This window comes from Barbus barbus (genome assembly GCF_936440315.1).
Source record: "Barbus barbus genome assembly, chromosome: 34".
Lineage (NCBI taxonomy): Eukaryota > Metazoa > Chordata > Actinopteri > Cypriniformes > Cyprinidae > Barbus > Barbus barbus.
Genome location: NC_136762.1, coordinates 15,305,486 through 15,324,198, shown reverse-complemented (window position 1 = coordinate 15,324,198; position 18,713 = coordinate 15,305,486). Strand labels below are relative to the sequence as shown.

The window sequence follows — 18,713 nt, the reverse complement described above, 5'->3', positions numbered from 1 at the left end:
ATTGTAAGACAATAAGAGTTTAATTACAGTATAGCAGACTGCTTACATAAAATGCATGTAAATATAAGTTGTCAGTCTGTATCCCCATTATAATTTTGTTACAGTAAGATGATATTTAAATACTTAGGCTATAATGTAATGCAATACAATGATGATTGAGAGATAAATAAACTTTCCTCAAAGCCTGATGTATCATATATGTTACTTTTAACATGATTTTTCTCAAATGAAAATTATTTGTGTATTTAAGCCTACTTTGCTTCAGTACAAAAAGTGTTAATCTTGAAATATTACTAACAATATAAAAGTTATTCTTATGTTTACTTAATAAAAACCATTCAAGATTTCACAGCAAAAGAGACCTGAAGGGATATTTTTATAATTAAAAGGCCTTTTAATTGCTAAAAGTATAAATTATCAGTCAGACAACATAAGGAATGTAGTAAATGGTGTACAACAACATTTTCAGCAAGTTTTGATCATGTTAAAAATTTAGAGGAGGAATTGTGAGTATTTAATATGATTCAATAGAATTTACAGGGTTAATATGAGACTTGTGTATGGATTATTGTGTTTAAGAGGTAGGCCAGAATTCCTCGTTAAATTACAGAAGAAATTCTTGACCATCACAACCAATGGAAACTGACAACCATGATCATGCTGTTCTCCAACTCTAAGTGACCACAAAGTGAGACTGGAGATGGACCCACCCATGTCTGTTGCCTCACCCCATAAATCTTTTACTTTGATGCCTCACATGGACACGTGAAAGGCGTGTTGAGACATGGGTCACTCAGCATGTAACATTTTAGTTATAACAGTAGCCATGCATGTTCAGACTTATTATTTTTTACCATTATCTCATACAGTGGATATCTTGCAATCAAAACTTCTGGGAATGCTGCACTGCAAAAAAATATTTCTTACTCCATATTTATGCCTTGTTTGCCTGTACAAATATCAAATCAGTCTTAAAAAAAATATACATTTACTTGAGAAGCAATGTCTGAAACCTTTATCAAAGATAAGTGTTTAAAAAAACTGTCAATGGTGTAAGAAAATCATTTATACAGTCTGTTTTACCACAAGAGGATGCCCGTGAGGCCATGTGACATTAGTAAACAATTTTGTTTTTATTTGCGTGTGCTACAGGCATCCGCCGCCAGGAGGAGCACCAAGTGCTGTCAAATTGTTTTGTTCTATTAAAAATACATTAGCATTGGAGTCTTATTACTTTTATGTATTTGTTCAACATTATGAACATTTTTTCTTGAACATATTAGGTATAATACCCCAAAACAATCTTTCTTTCTTACTTACTTTCTTTCGTAGGTACTTATTAAACTGCATTCTGGTGAAAAATTGTTCGGTTTTTTACAGCATCCTTTGCATAGTCTAACGTTAGTGTTTTCTTGCCGAGCTAAGGTTTGAGATGGAGTGGGACTATCTCTCGCGGCGGAGGGCGACGCACATGGGTGCGCGGAGGAACACGTTATGATCGTCTTCTCCTGTAAGAGCTCTGTCATTGTAATGCAGCAAGCTGTGATCATGGTCAACTTCTCGGGACGAACTGAAGATAAACGTTAACGGATCGTGCTTTTAACGTCTTTTCCTGCGTTTCTTAAAAGTGACACACTGATGTTTTCCAGCATAGTCCCGCGAGATCGAAAGCAGGACAGGGGGTGAACTGAAGAAATGGTGTAACGTTACCCAGCTATCATGGGTTTGAAGGAGACTATCATAGAAGCAGAAGGACAGATGACTATTGCATTAAACGAGTAGGAACGGTGCTGGATTGCGGTTTTTTATGAACTGACCTGCCATTATATAAGCGGCACTGCTTGTCTATATGCAAAATAGATGCTGGGACACTTCTAACGTTAGATATTATTTATTGCGATTTATCTGCTGCGTTGTAATTGTAAATATTGTAATATATCCCCAGCTAGCGATGGGAAACTCAATGACCCACCGCGCTGTTATTGAGCTAACGAGGCACTATTACAAAAGAGAGAGGGCGTTTGCAACCTCTTTCTTTCCTTTTAAACTGAACTGACATCATGTAGCTTGGAAACTATATCGGTGTGTGATTAATTAATTGCTATTTCATCTAGCTATTTTGCGAAATGTCTTGTTAACTGGGTAAGAGAGCGACAACGGAACTAGTTATGTGCATCTAGCTAGTAAACTTCACATTTAGCTAGTCCTTTGTTTTGATTCTGACCACGTCTTGATTTTAAGCCAGTCAGCTATTAGGAAACTCTCAAGTGTACTAAATCGTCTTTCGCATTCATAATTTGGGGATGACGGGGTTCTCGGACAGACTGTCGTCTGGATTAACGAGAGTTTGAAGAACTTGTCCCCGATAGCCTCTCCATCACAAGCTGTTGTGAATCATTGGACACCTGCCAAAAAATGGAGACGGTGGGAGACTTTGAATACAGTCGAAAAGACCTCGTCGGACACGGAGCCTTTGCGGTCGTCTTCAAGGGAAGACATAAAAAGGTAAATAAGCACATGACTGGCTTGAGTCCCTGCGGATGAGCATCATTATTCACTGCAAATGTGGGCCATGCTGGCTATATGCGTCTAGTTCGTCCTGTTTGCACCCCAGCAAGAGTTAAGCATTCAAATGTGAAATTTACATGGATTAAATGCATGCATTGTGCTTTTGCACATCTCTCGGTCATAGCAGTTCTTGATTAGAAACCGTGGGTTGTTTTTATGTAACGTGTGCAAGAATAGGAGTCATTCATTCATAAAACAGCCTCCGTGAATAAGCCGTCTGAGCGTCTGGGCGGAGGGACGGGACCCACATTTTGTTATGATTTTTGTGCTTGATTTTGACATTGCCTAAATACACAAAACACACTGAGTTGATGTTATGAGGACATTGCAAGCCACCTAAACATCATTGCATAAAACTATGGAGTATCTGTGTTTGCTGTTAGTGTTTTTTTTTAAGTTACTGGACCAATAGTAATTAGAATCATTTTAGTACTACTATAAAATATTCAGTATATATAAAATATTTACTAGAAACAAATTGGGATAAATACTATGCCTCATAAAAAGGTGTTTGATAAGATGGAATAGATACTATTAACCGTTGGGACTTGAAATGGGGACAGTTTGTACTTTGGTACAAATCAGAGCAAATCTGAAGGCCTCCATCATTGAGATCTCATCTAAAATATGAGACACATGAGATTACTGGGTTGTTTTCCATGAGAAACATCTGAGAAGCTTGCTACATCTCCAGTTTCTCTATGTAATCTCATTGGTGTCTAGGTGAAACTACTGAGATATTAAAAGGATCTAATTTGTGATGTTTCATTCTGACTGGTGGGGATATCCTCATATAAACATTTGTAGCTGACCTGATAATATTCTTATATTTTTTAATTTGCAATGTAACAGAATTTGCAACAGATCTGAAATACAAACGAGTGAGATAAATGAAAAGAAAAAGAAAACATATAGGCCTGGTACAGGGTCTTGGTTCAGTCCACCAGTCGTTGAATGAATGAAGACTGATCTGAATCACCACAAGATTGAGTTATGACATTTTAATTAAAAAAGAAATGGTCAAACAATATAAAAAACTGTAACATGCACAGATAAATTCACAAAAAAATCAATAACATGCATTTAGAAATTAGATTTGTTTCCGTTTCATACTGACTTCATCAGAACACTCAAACTGTTCAGTTCTGTTGAAACCTAGTCTAATCAGACCCAATGCAAATATTGGCCCATACCTCTATGGTCAATGATTTATTGTGCATCTGTAGATCATTACAGTTGGTTATCTCTGCATGTTACATATACTGTATGTTTGTGTGAGGATATGCTTAGTGTATGCACAATATGTAGTACAATATCAGCCTGTGACTATATATAGCAGGAGTAATCTTATACATATTTATGATCACCTACCTCATACAAAGCAGCTGACTCAATACTACCAGAGGGGCAGTTATTTTCATCCTACAAACATATTATGATGATATTCATAATCACACATGCTTATGAGCGCTGATTGGTGGGATTCTTGCTGGGAAGACATGCAGAATGATACAGGACATAAATTAGCTGCATATAGGACATTTATGATGTACATTCAGTCTCTCATTCCTTGATTAGATGAATATTCAAAGTCTCTGCTTTTAATATCACATCTGCTGAACGGGGTCAGTATAGAAGCTAGCAGTGTTTCCTCTGGGTTGCATTCACCACGCTTGGCTGAGTTGGTTTTCAGCGAGGCGAGATGAAGGCAGCCGCTCTTGCGTGCTGCCAGAACTTGGCTACAACACAGTGTGCCACAGGAACATCTCCTATTAACCTACATTTACATGAAAAGCATCGTTCTATTCATAGATTTCTACTCTGCATTGGGGACACAGTTTCTTTAAACTGGTGTGTGGCCCTTTGGAATCCCACCTAACACAAATGCCTCTCCCAAAGGCTAAAATCCCAGTTATACCCTCCGCTTTATGTGGTACCAGGTCACAAGCTGAGAAATAGATGCAGAATGGATGCAGCATAATAAAAAATAATTGGCTTTTGAGCAAATGTTAGTGAGTATTCAACCAAAGACTCCCACACACAGGGTTAAACAGTCAATATTTCAACTCTAATGCTCAAAATGTAAGAAGTAAAAGCTTTGTAGGATTCATAGTAATGTAATTAGGCCGTGTAACCCCCCTCTGCTAATCCCTAATCTCCTAATGATAATTGCTCTCTTTGTATAATATTTGCAGAAGACTGATTGGGAGGTCGCCATCAAGACTATTAACAAAAAGAATCTCTCCAAATCTCAGATTCTGCTTGGCAAAGAAATCAAAATTTTAAAGGTGAGCTGTCATTGTTGGTTTTCTTTTTTTGTATTAGTAATACATTTATTATTTAATGATACAAAATATTTCTATTTCAAATTTATGTTGTTGTTGTTTTTAAACGTTTTATTTATCTTGAAGAAATTGTATCACTGTTTCTACAAAATATTAAGCAGCACATCTGTTTTCAGCAATGATAATATTAAGAATTATTTCTTGAGCACAGAATTAGCATAATAGAATACTTTCTGAAGGATCATGTGACACTGAAGACTGGAGCAATGATGCTAAAAATTTTGCTTTGCCATCACAGAAATAAATTACATTTTAAGTTACTTTTAATGTTAATGATGTTTCACAATATTGCTATTTTACCGTATTTACTATTTTTTTTTATCAAATAAATGTGACCTTGGTGAGCATTAGAGACCTCTTTCAAAAACATTAAAAAGTCTTACTAAACTCAAACTTTTACACTAATTTGTTTTTAAATTATATTTACAATATTTAAAATAGTATGTATATGTGTTTTATTCATATATTAATTTAGTTATTATGTTATTTGTTACAATGCATAATGTATTTATTTGTTACAATGTATTTATAGACAGCGTTTATTTTTTGTTGACAGGAACTCCAACATGAGAACATTGTGGCACTGTATGATGTCCAGGTAATGGCACTTTTATTCATTTATTGCTATAATCTCTGAATGCTTTATCCTCACTAACTCTGAGCAGATATGCCTAGAGCTGTTAGTGCTATGCTACTATCCACTAATGTCTGTGAGGGCCTGCGGGACTGGCCCAGTTCTTATATAACACCACCATTCACATGAGAAGTCACATGACCTGTCCTAGACTAAGCCCTGCTGTACATTGCATGAGACCACTTTGCGCACATCACACACATTATTCTCTAATGCTAATAAAGTCATTAGAGCGGACATTAATTGCAATTATATAAATCCTAATGCAAAAATTCATTGTGTGCAACCCTTTGTAAATCTCTCACAATGCACTTTAAAGAATAATGTCACCGGCCAGAAGAAAATAAGATTATTTCTCAGCATCCTTGGGGCTGAATGCTGCATACTATGCAGAAAATGTCAGAAGTCAGCCCGTTTTGTTAGCAAGCTAATTCATCTATCAATACCCAGCGTTCCTCCTTCTGCATCCCACCAGCAGGCTCATATAGGGGGAGGGTTTGCCTTCTCTGTAATGGTGTGGGCTGCCATTTCATTGGTCCAAACCCTCGGCTGACAGAGCAGGCACTATTCTGAAAGAACGTTGATGTCTACAGCAGGATAAAGCTGTGGGTTTAATTATGGCTGTTATGATTCAGTCACCTATACACCTTTGACATGTAATGCTTCCCAGTATAGTGAAGAGAGTCGTTAAATATCCTGCTCTTCCCACGCAGCATGCTTATATAACACTCCCACCCGACACAGACCTGCAGGACCCCTCATTCTTCATTTAAGCATGCTTTTCTGCAGGTTTTGTGCTGTACGCACAAAATAAGATTTTTGGTCTACTCCAGGAAGACACTTGAGGAGAAGAGTGATCTCATGTGTAATCTATCTCTCCTGCAAGGGCAGAGAGGTCTGAGTGCACTACAAGCCGTTTACGTTCATCTTGCTGATCGTTCTTGAAGATACACTGTTTATCTTTTAGTTGGTGTGAGAAATTCTAGCATTTTGTCTCGGCTGTGAAACTCTGTCCCTTTTGGGGTGTGTTTTTCCCGAGGTGTGTTTTTCCTCCCTGTGCTGAAATGGAGAAGTAGGCGTCAGTGGTGACGTACTGTAGCTGTTCATCAGCTGTTTTTGGAGACTCACATGCTGCGTCGCTTATGTAGTCAGGCAACCCTAAATAAATTTGTGAGACCTGCTGAGACCTGTTCCTGCTAACTCCTGCCTTCTAAATCACGCGGTCAGTCTGACCAAGGTGGAAGTTCATCTTAATTTACCCTGGAAGATTCAAGTCATTCCACCATTTCAGCTGTTCTTCTGCCAGGAAAAGACACAGATATCTGAATCATGTTGAATACTCACATGGGTTTGTGCAGGGAGGGTATTTGAATAGTATTTGCATCAGAAATGATATGCAGTCATGAACATACTCTCTGTACTCTATGTGAACACTTATTGTTATGAAATCCATAAGGCAATGCAAGCAAACGTTGCCATAAGGTGCCCTATAGTGGGTGTTCTGTGACAGAATTTGAATTTCAAGATATACTGTTTCATCTAAATATATTATTAAATAAAACCAGCATTAAAAAATAGAAATCAAGAATTAAAAAAAATTAAAAAATACTACATGACATACGTATATATCATATATAAAATAAATTCATATATATACAGACATACAGTATATGCATACAAAGGGCTGTCAGATCAATTAATCGTGATGAATTACATCCTAAATTAAAGTATGTTTACATAATAAATGTGTGTATACTGTATATATGTATATTATGTATACATAAATACACATAGATACATGGATATATTTAATACATTTATGTAATATATGTATATTTATATTTGATATAATTATGTTTTTATAACATTTTTGTATAATAGCTACAATTATACTAAATACTTTTCTAATTACACTAAAGTACTTTCCCCAGCGGCAGAAGCATTCTTTGTAGTGGTCTAGACTGTTTAGTGCTCACAAAATAAGTTTGGATCTCTGTATCTTCCTTCTTGGTTTAATGAACTCACTATCACTTTGCAGAACTGTCACTCTCACTATCTTAAGACACTGTAAATACAAAGCAAGTGGATACCTGCTTAATTGCTCCTCAAATGAAATAAACGGACACCAAGAGGCATATACTACAGAAAAAAGGTGACCTTTCTCCAGCACACTTCTCCTGATGGCAGCACGGAGCCCTGGAGAATATCGAAAGTGCTCCCTTCCAAGCCCAATTACTCTACTGTGGACTGTTTACAATCCACTGTCATTAAAGATGTTAGGAGGATTTACTTTTTTTGTACCCAGCTAGAGGTGTCTAGTTAAAGCATAGCAACAGGGAGCGCTTGCCCTTTCACATTTAAGCTGTGCTGAAAGAGGTGGCCCTCAGATTCCACAACGCCACATGGAGCATATGCAGTGTGGTAGCGCTCCGGGCCAGACCTGCAGCTCCGATAACGATCTCATCCCACACGATGAAGAAGTGTGAATGGAGGCTGCTTGTGATTAATGCCAACGTCAGTGCCAGTTCACATGTGCGTGCTTGTTTAGTGTGCGTACACATTGAGATGTTGAAGCGTTATTGAGCTTTTCCTCAATGGGGATCTGTACCGATGGAACTGAAGATATCTTAGCAGCCGTTTTAATTACAGGCTTGCAGTGAGAGCTGAGCAGCTCCAGTCAAACGCTATTCAGTGATGTCCCTGTTCTGACAGAGAGAGGCTGGAGACCTGCTGTAATAACAGGGTGGTGATTCTTCTTCTGCCTGACACGGGTGTACTTGTGCTTTGCCTTTAAAGGGATAGTTCACCAAACAACTCACCCTTAGAATTGCACGATTAGTCAAAATAAAACCAAAATTACAATATGTCTTAGTGTGATCATAAAATCACAAAAGCTACAATTTAATTTAAAAAATATTTGTGCTGCGTGTTTTTTTTACACGCAAAGAGCTGATGATCCCTTTTTTTCAGTGCCGGATTCCAATGATCCGGTGTTTTTCAGTTCTCTTTTAAACCGGCTGTTGTCAACAAAAGATAAACTTTAAAGGCTGCCTTTATTTTAGCAGCCCGCCATAATAAAAGCTTGATGGTTCAACGTTTGAAAATAATTAATAAATTATTGGTATAAATGATTACTTTGTTATTATTATGCTGTAAAAATATAAATAAATATTTTGAAAATATTCAATTTTTTTACCTTAGTTTTTAAAATTTATTTTAACTTATTTATTTAATAGAAACGCTCCAGGTTTGATGTGCTTTGTTTGTAGGGCTACGCAGTTAGGCTAAATTTGTTTTGCTTATATAGAAAGATGACTTTATAATAATATTAAAAATATAATAACATGAACAGTTAGGGGCAGTCGTGGCCTAATGCTTCGAGAGTCAGACTTGTAACCCGAAGGTCGCGGGTTCGAGTCTCATGCCCGGCAAGGAATTGTAGGTGGGGGGAGTGAATAACCAACGCTCTTTCCACCTTCAATACCACGACTGAGGTGAGACCCTTGAGCAAGGCACCGAACCCCCAACTGCGCCGCAGCATTGGCTGCCAACTGCTCCGTGTGTGTGTTCACTGCTCCGTGTGTGTGTTCACTGCTCCGGGTGTGTGTTCACTGCTCCGTGTGTGTGTTCACTGCTGTGTGTGTGCACTTGGATGGGTTAAATGCAGAGCACAAATTCCAAGTATGGGTCACCATACTTGGCCACACGTCAGTTCATTTTCACTTTCAATTATTATTGTTATTATTTTATAGTTATATTTATATATATTTAGTTAAATTGATATATAGAAAATTCTGCAGCCTAGAAGCATAACGTATATTAAATGGCAATTTATGTAATACAAATGATAATTTATCAAAATTTATTTTTATTCTAAGCTTATATAATTTTACATTTTATGTGGAACACAAAATACGATTGCTTGATTGCTTGATTGAGATTGATGCATGTATGTCAATGGTGTGAAAGTCAGTAGGGTGTTTGTTGCTTTGGACACCACTGATTTTCATTTTCTGAATAAAATCAGTTGAAACATTCTTCAAACTATCCCTTGAAGAAACAGAGAAGTGCTGTTCAAATGTGCAAAAAACATGTAAATTTGTAAGGAAAGAGAAATTTGTAAGGAGATCAAAGGGATGGAAGAATTCTGACTACTTGGAAACATAAAGTGGGAATGAGGAGTGGGAGGGGTTTTGAGGCAGGGTAGGAGGAGTCAGACTTGTTTATGAGTCACATATACATGAGACAATAATGTTTCAAAACAAAACTTGAACTTCCTGTTAGAGAACAGCGTGTCCCAGTGGAGGATGGATTGACTTGTTGTCTTCAGGTTTCTGAGAAGGAGGAGAGGAATGAATTCAAATGAAGACAATGAGCAGTGAATGTTGTTTGCAAGGAAAAAAGAAATACAGCCTGCAAACATCTGGAACCTCTTAATGTTTTCCTCGAGAGCTGCCTGCAGGAATTAACAACTGTTCAACTAATAAGTTGTGTTCACAATGTAGGATAATACTCTTTGCAATTTAGCGATTAATACATTTTTTCACCTGATAGTGTAATAGTGCTCTCTAAATGTCCGCCCTCATTTCTCTCCACAAACATGTCACCAAGTGTAGGTTGTCTGTTTATTTACCAGCCCTTGGGCTGTAGACCCAAGAAAATATGTTGATTTCTGTCTTTATCTCTTTCTTTATCTTAATACTGTGAGGTTCATGGCCTTGCCACTGGCAAAATGATGTGCTGTTGTTCTTCACTACCTGTTCCTGCTGATAAACATCCTCTAGTGTGTCATTCACAGCTCCAGGGACATTTCTTTAGAAACATTCTCATCTAAAACGACAGTCTGTGTCTATAGGCTCACGACACCTCAAGTATACATTACAGCTCTAGAATGTTGTGTTCCCTCATCATGTAGATTACTAGAAACCAGTTTCTAAGAAGAACACATCCATCTCTCGCAGTTGGTCGCACATGTGGTGTTTCTCAAACATTCCTAGAATTTAAAGCCAGGCTTTGGCTGGGTTCCACCTTATGTAACCCAGCACGTCTAGTTATGAATGCAATACTCTCACTGCCTGGCTGGACCGCGCTGCTTTTTGACTTCATATCATGCCTGTATTTTACAATGTTTTGAAGCTTGTGTTAGCTGTGGTGATATGATTGGAACGCAGCTGTGGAATCTCATAGTTTGAGTTTGTTTTTCGTCAACGGTGCTTTATTGTAGGGTTGACCCGATACCAAAATTAGGCTTCTGTAAGATAGAAACTTTTAATGTCTGGTTTAGTGATGCACCAAAATTCATTTTTTGCAAAACATCTAATTGAATAGTTAAAGTTTCAATTTAGGTAAAAACAGAAAATGAGGTTTTGGTTAATAAATTGGGTATTTGAACTCATGCTCTTTATAGTATCATGTTCTCAGGTGATAAATTAAACCAGTGATAAGTTCTTAGGCAACGAGATGCCTTTTGATATTTCAGCTGAACATAATTTACAAATTGCTACTCTAGCATCATTTTTGGTCGGGGTAAAGTGTGTCATGTTTACCTGATTTAGCTTACAAAATAGACCTTGACACAGTCAAAATGTGCTGTCGGAAAAACACTGATTAAATGTCCCTCTTTCAGTAAACAGTTTGGGCTATTCAAAACTAACCCATCCCCAATAATTTTTTCCTGTTTCACCTGATTATTATGGTTGTTGAAAGTCTGCTGTCAACTGTAGTTTTTCAAAATGGCTGAAATTGGCTTATTACCTCTCCATGGCTGATTATTCTCTCCATTTATATATCCAGTTATGCTTCCCAGCTGCCTAATATGCTAACTAGCTCTAAACACACAGTAACTAATCTTACATGTCCCACATAAGTAGCAGAAGGAGAAGCGCATTGTTGTGAGGCACTGAAAGTTTCAATATAATGGCCGTTCGGGTATTGTCCAGAGTCCAGTGTTTGGTAACTGACCTATTTTTATTTTTTTTTTATCCTTGTTTACATGATAAATATAAATAACATTACCACTGCTCTTAAATCATGATGCATATTGTTATGCAAGAGCCCAAGTGGAATCTCATCTCTTGCCAAAAGTAAGGAAAAAATTGTCAGGAGGAGATCAGGGCGGCACTTGTGTGTTCTGGACCCATAACTGTTTGTTTTTCTTTTCCTGCCCACACTTGGTCCTTTTGCACCTCTCATGAAATGTCCTGTTTGTTTGTTTGTGCATATCATGCTCAGGGCCATTTGACTTCAGATGAAGCCACAGATGAAGTTTAAGAAATGACTGATGTGATAGCAGTGTTAATGATGTCCTCAAGTTGATCAAACCCTCCAGTCTATCCGGAGATGCTCCATTTCCTTTCTCCTTCCCATCCCCCTCCACTGCCAGCTCAAATCAGCCCATTATGCAATCAGACTGACAACCAGTGGCAGTGCCCCTTGTAGCCCCTGGACTGCACTGATCCCAGATCCTATAAACGGATCTAGAGCAGAACTGGGGAGGTGGGCTTTCCTGGGATTAGATTACGAAGTCATAAGCCCATGAGCTGCTTGTAAATTTTGATTCAATTTTACGAAGACAAACACTTTTTTTTCTTGAATAACATGGATTAGGAATGCACCAATATTAAAATTGTGGTTGATACTGATAAGCCAATAATGATTTTTTTCATAGCAGATATTAAAAGTCAAAATATATCAAATGTATTGTCTAAATCAAAATTAAACTCTAAAAACTAAAATCAATCATTTTAAATGCTACAGGTACAAAATTACGTTTATCTGTGTTATTAAATTATTAGTGTTATTATTAATAGGCATCCACCAGCATGAATTTTTACCAAACACTGAAACCAAAAAAAAAGTTTTCATTTGACCAAAACGTTTCCATAATTAAATTTGCGTAACTGAACTCGGTATGTTGTTCAGTGTGTTTTTTTTTTAAACCAGTAAAAGCAAAGTAAAACGAGCTGCCTCTCGATATTTCATCCAAATAAATTTTCCATATTGTTCTTTTAACAGATTTTTGGTCATAGTTGTATCTTATCTATGTTGTGTGTAGAAAACAGACACTAATTTGTCATTGCAGAAGTGCTGATTAAATGTCAATAATTTTGGCTCTTCAAAACTATTTTGGCCAAAATATTTTTTTTTTTTTCATTTTTCTGTTTTGGCTGAAAATTTTCGGCTTGCAAAATTTCTGTGTATTGCTAGTTATTAAGGAATAACTTTAATGGCAAACATGACGGCAAAGGTAACCTAAATGTAAAAACAAGGGGAATTAGCAAAAAAACACTTAAAAATGTGCAATATCGACCAATATGGTACTAATATATTTCACATCCCTACACTGTAAAACAAAGTTGAGAGAACTCAGAAATCTGCTGAAGCTGGTTGCCTTAAAATTTTAAGTTGGCTCAACTTTTTTTTCAGTGCACGCGCCAATGAATTGTTCACAAGAAATGTGCATCACTAAAGTACTTGAAGTCAATTATGATTTCATTTTGACTTTAAGGATCCTGTATTTTTTTAAACTTCATAAGGAGTAGCAGAGATTTTGAATATTCAGTCATCTTGAATGGGTGAGGTAATGAGATACACTGAGAAGGAACAAGAGGTAATGTGGGAAAATGGAGTGTTGTCTGCTATGACAAGCTCTTCCCACACACACTCTCTACAGGCAACCACTTATGAGCAGCACGCAGCACATAAAATGGCTGCGCTTTCTTTGTTAATGGACCAGTCCATCACAACTGCATTAATGGGCTGCCAAAATAAATTCACTAGAAGTTACCATGAATCATAAAACTTTGAGATGAGATGGTGGTGAAAGCTCTGTAGATTGGTGGCTTGTCTTGTTTACTGTAACAGCTCACTTCCTTGAAAAACCAGGGACCTCGTGTTTTTTATTTGGCCAGCATTCAGAGTCTAATTCCTTAAGTATTGACACAGCAGCCCTAATTGCTGTTATGAGGCTAGTGTGTCTAAACGGTTTCAACAACATGAGGTTTGCATGCCAGGATTTGAAACACGAGTCGTTTTCACTTATGCACGTGCCTGGATTTCCACAACCACCTGCTTGCTGGAGGACATGGGCCTGTGTGCAAACAAATCAGTGCCGATGATGGATATTTGCTGTATGTGCCGGCCCGTTTCTGAGTAAAATTATGTGTCTTGTCTTTTTTTCTTTCAGGAAACACCAAGTTCTGTGTTCCTGGTTATGGAGGTGAGTATAAAGCATGTATTCGCCCTTCTATCTCTTGTTTCTCATTTCCACATGCTCTTGTTTTTATCATGAGGCCACAGCGGTTGCTCTTTCTAGTATTGCCCAACACTGCAGTCTCTGAAGTAGAAACAAACACACGAAGAGGCCAAACTAAAAATATCCATTCAGGGAAAGCTGCTCTCAAAAACAATTTCAAGAGCTTTAATATCAACTATCTTTAGTGTGTAATATCTGTCCAACACTTTTGATGTATGTACCTTATGATAATGGAAACTGCTGGCTTTCTGAGTATTGTTTATTGGCACCTTTCTGTGTGACATGAGAAGGTGTTTGAAAACTAGAGTTTGGCCCAAACAGGTCTGCTTCTGAAACACTCAAAGTCTTCAACTCCAGAGCCACTCACACTTAGTACACACTGATGCAATTTGCTCTTTGTGCACGCACATGTGTCCAAGTTCTTGGTTTTCCTTTAGATTAAACAGTAAAGCAAGGTGCTAGCAAGGTCATGGGTTCAGATCTGTATGCTTTATATACGAGCATCTCCCAAATTTATTGAAATTGAAAATGTTGTGGTAAATAAGGAGTGACTAGTCATATGATTGATTTCCCTCCTCTGGTCCGAAAATAAGGGAGTCAAGGAAAATATTTCATAGTTAATAAAATTGGGAAAGTTATGTAAATTAATGAAATATTAAAAAGTATAAATCAGGGTTATTATAGTTAACTAACACTAAAACCACAACAAGGTACTTAAACTTTAACTGAAATAAAATTATTTTTGATTACTTCTATAGAATAAATCTTGCTTGTAAGCCAGATGCTAAATTTATCACATTGTTTTATTTTTTTAAAGCCTTCGATCAAAGGTCCTGATGTTCAGTCAGAGGTTTAAAGATGTTATGTCATGTTAAATGTAGTGTATGCTCAGGGCTATTTCTCTCCCTCCATCAATGATGTGGAAATTTACTGGCCGCCAATACACACTGACATTCCCATAATGCTGCATCACTTCATCAGATTCATTGATGTGTGTCACTACACCACCCTATCCTTCTCTTGCAGCCCATGAAATATCCAGTCCTCGAGCCTCGACATGGTTTTTTATTGTCCCGTATTGATTTTAAAGTTGAGTTTTATTTTCTCTGTTTGTTTCCTCTTCAAGTACTGCAATGGAGGAGACCTGGCAGACTATTTGCAAGGTAAGCAGCTTGTGAGGTAAACACATCATTTGGTCAGGAGTCTCAAATAAAAAAGCATTGGTTTTAAAACACATTTTAGAAAAGTCCACCTATAAATAGGCTTCTTTGCACATTAAATGGGGAAATGAGACAGATTTTACGTCTTTCATAGTGAGCCAGATTTGAAGTGCTTGCCTCCAGGGTTCAATCTTAAAACACACTTACCTCCAACACACTCAGAGAGCCACTACTGCCTTCATTATCATATATATTTAAAGCTTTGCCCACATACTCATTGTGAATAAACTGTGAAGTCTGTTGTTAGGTGTTTACGAACAGTCTTTGTTCTGCCAAAGAAATCTGATTGGTCTATAAACCATTTTTTCACTGAATGTGTGACGCAGAGGGCATAATTGAGATGACTCAGGTGCCATTTGCGTATGATGTTGGCTGGACTGTTACCCCTTGTTATGTTCAGATGGAGTGTTATCTTTGTTTAACCATGACGGGTGACACAGTACAGCAGGTCTCGGCCTCTCACACTTCTCCCCCTGTATAATTATGCAACCAACCGTTCCTTAGTTATACAACCTCACTGCTACGTCAAACACTGTGTTTTGGGATCCGTACGAGGTTCATTGTGATCTTAATTGCTTTGTTTACAGAGCAGATTGGGTGAAGGGAATCCTCTTAACAGCTCAGTGGATTACAGCAGTTTTGCTCTAACAGGGGACATGGAGCGACATCACTACATGTAAAACCCCTGAGCAGCTTCTGATTTGAACAGTTATTCCAATCAGGGGCTGAGAGAACATGAATGTGATGGATGGATTAGATCAGTGTAGTGGACATTCTTATTTAAAGGAATTGTTCATCCAAAACTAATTCTGATATTATTGCTCTCCCTAAAAGTGCTCAACAATAAGGAGTGAAAGAGAGTTTCGTGCCAGTTGATGCAACTGTAACTTGACCTATTTGGAAAGCGCTGCCTTAATTTTTGTGCATTGCAAACTTAAATATTTGGAATTCTGCTTGTCAACTTTATATCTATCAAGTAAGAATGGGTTGAAAACTAATCAGTAATGTTTTGATGTGTATGCCATTTTTCAAATTATTGGAGTTTCCTGTGTGGTTATAATTACTGTATGATTTATAGGTTTGATTGTGTAGTTTCTTTGTAAAGGAAACTTATAGGGATAGTTCACCCAAAAATGAAAATTATGTCATTAATTACTCACCCTCATGTCGTTCCAAACCTGTAAAACCTTTGTTCATCTTCGGAACACAATTTAAGATATTTTTAATGAAATCTGAGAGCTCTCTGACCCTGCATAGACAGCAACTACCATGTTCAAGACCCAGAGAGGTAGGAAAGACATCGTTAAAATAGTCCATGTGACATCAGTGTTTCAACCATAATTTTGTCTTTACTACCTTTTTGGGCCTTGAATGTGGTAGTTGTCTATGCAGAATCAAAAAGCTCTCGGATTTCATCAAAAATCTCTTAATTTGTGTTCTCGAAGGATTTACAGGTTCGGAATGACATGAGGGAGAGTCATTAATAACACAATTTTCATTTTTGTGTGAACTATCCCTTTAACATTTAATGAAAATTAAAATTTGTGTGTGGAAAATGTTTTTTTTTTTTTTTTAAATATCAGAATAAAGATAAAAAATCTACATATAAACAAGAACTTTACAGTTATACATGTAAATATGATGTTATTAATTTCAATACATTAAATATTAAATTTATACGTTTTCTGTTGGAACATTTTGGCAGGCACTACTGGCCCATCTGGGTGTGGTGAAAAATCATGGATATTATTAAAATCTTACAAGCTCAGGACTTTTCAATAGTCAGTCTACATTTCGAGTTATGCTTAGTTCTACAATATTGCTTTGACTATAAATGACTCATTGACTAATGAATCGTCTGTATTATTCCTTTAAAGGTGTGGTCACTTTAGCAGAATTTTAGCCATTTCAGCAGGAAAGAGCCATTGCTTATAGACAATAGCCTAGTGATGTGAAGCACAGCTTGCACAGAAGTCACTTTCAAACCGAGCTGCTTTCTGTTGGCCATCACAGCAAATTTGTGACCAGTTTACGTGTCGATGCAAAAACTGCATGGGGGAATCTTTCACCCTCACCCAAAATATCCAATCATGTGGACTCCTACTGAAATCACTGCATTCCTCAGAGAAAACTTGCCAAACAACTAAGTTTTGGTCTTTAAAACTAGTGAATCTGAGGTTTCTTGACATATAAAGCCAACTGATTTTCAGGAAATGTTCTGTTTAGAAGCATCGTAATGTAAGCAGTCATGCCATCTTGCAAGGATATCTGGGTAAATGAGGTTTTTATAGAATGCCTTAATGGATTTTATAGCTATGTTACTCAGCAGTACAACGTCTTTGCTCTTCCAGCTAAGGGCACTTTGCGAGAGGACACGCTGAGGGTCTTTCTACAGCAGATTGCAGCAGCCATGCGCGTCCTCAACAGCAAGGGGATCATTCACAGAGACCTCAAACCTCAGAACATCCTGCTGTCTTACACGGGCCGCAAGAAGTCCAGCATCAATGGCATACGCATCAAGATTGGTAACACTCTCCCCAGCGATTTATTGCTAATATTATGTGCAGTACATCTACTGTAAAATTGAAATGTCTAAAACCACATTACAAATCTGGGATACAAAATTGAACTTAAAACTGGAAATGAATATCTCAGGATGTTTGTAGTCCACTGTGCATGTACCTAATCTTTCATAACTAACAGTCTATGTAATACACTTTCCGCCCTCTGATGTCTCACACAGCCGGTTCTTTGTTTCCAATGTCTCAGTATGTGCAGAAGTTAGAAGTCGTGACTCTCAGACAGCAGCATGTTGCTATTAATAACACCAGCGCTCTCTTTGTTTTACAGCTGACTTTGGTTTTGCAAGATATCTCCAGAGCAACATGATGGCGGCCACATTATGTGGATCCCCAATGTACATGGTCAGTAGCTACCAGCTGAATTCTGTGTCACTGTCTCAGATTTGTGAAATATAGCAGATGTGTGAGACATTGGCAGCATCATGTTCTTACAAGCTGTCACCACCCTCCACAGGCTCCAGAAGTGATCATGTCCCAGAACTATGATGCCAAAGCTGACCTGTGGAGCATTGGGACTGTCATTTATCAGTGCCTCGTGGGAAAGCCGCCTTTCCAGGTTAGCTTCATGACGTTGAAGTTAAATTAGTCATGTATTTTGAATACTAACTGTAAGTGTTATTTTTGATGATGTTTTTAAATGGTGTTTCATGTGTTTATGTGACCAGGCTAACAGTCCACAGGACTTGAGGATGTTCTATGAGAAGAACAAGGCTTTGGTGCCAAAGTAAGAGCACTGACCAATTTTAGTTTTTCTTTTGTCGTATTATGCGTCATAATGCTAAATGTTGTAAAGTAAAACCACAGTTGTCTCATATTATGGTTGGGTTGTTTTAGATACTGATACCTAAATAATAGCAGTGGCCAATACAATGCTGATACGTTTATACACTACTGTTCAAAAGTTTGTAAAATAGAAAATAATACTTGTATTTAGAGAGGATGATTAAATGGATTTAAAAAGTCAGTAAAGACTGCAAAAGATTTCTATTCCAAATAAATGGCGTTCTTTTCATTGAAGACTCCTGAAAAAATATATCACAGTTTACACAAAAATATTAAGCAGCACAAGCATTTCAATACTTATAGTATTAAGAAATATTTCTTGAGCAG

The 18,713-nt window shown here is 37.3% G+C and overlaps 1 protein-coding gene across 3 annotated transcripts in view; it reads left to right on the top strand.

The window, feature by feature from the left end:
- Nucleotides 1-1,429: 1,429 nt before the first annotated feature.
- LOC306854250 (serine/threonine-protein kinase ULK2-like) overlaps nucleotides 1,430-18,713 on the top strand; it is a 36,324-nt gene continuing 19,040 nt past the window's right edge. For 2 of the 3 annotated variants that reach the window (XM_079392107.1, XM_079392108.1), the window contains exons 1-9: nucleotides 1,470-2,505; nucleotides 4,764-4,856; nucleotides 5,470-5,511; nucleotides 13,733-13,765; nucleotides 14,928-14,964; nucleotides 17,373-17,546; nucleotides 17,872-17,945; nucleotides 18,058-18,159; nucleotides 18,269-18,327. In XM_079392107.1, the coding sequence (XP_079248233.1) occupies nucleotides 2,416-2,505; nucleotides 4,764-4,856; nucleotides 5,470-5,511; nucleotides 13,733-13,765; nucleotides 14,928-14,964; nucleotides 17,373-17,546; nucleotides 17,872-17,945; nucleotides 18,058-18,159; nucleotides 18,269-18,327 (704 nt within the window). In that variant the 5' untranslated portion in view covers nucleotides 1,470-2,415. Of the gene's footprint in view, nucleotides 2,506-4,763; nucleotides 4,857-5,469; nucleotides 5,512-13,732; nucleotides 13,766-14,927; nucleotides 14,965-17,372; nucleotides 17,547-17,871; nucleotides 17,946-18,057; nucleotides 18,160-18,268; nucleotides 18,328-18,713 lie in introns of all 3 variants that reach the window. The other variant, XM_079392106.1, reaches the window with a different exon arrangement.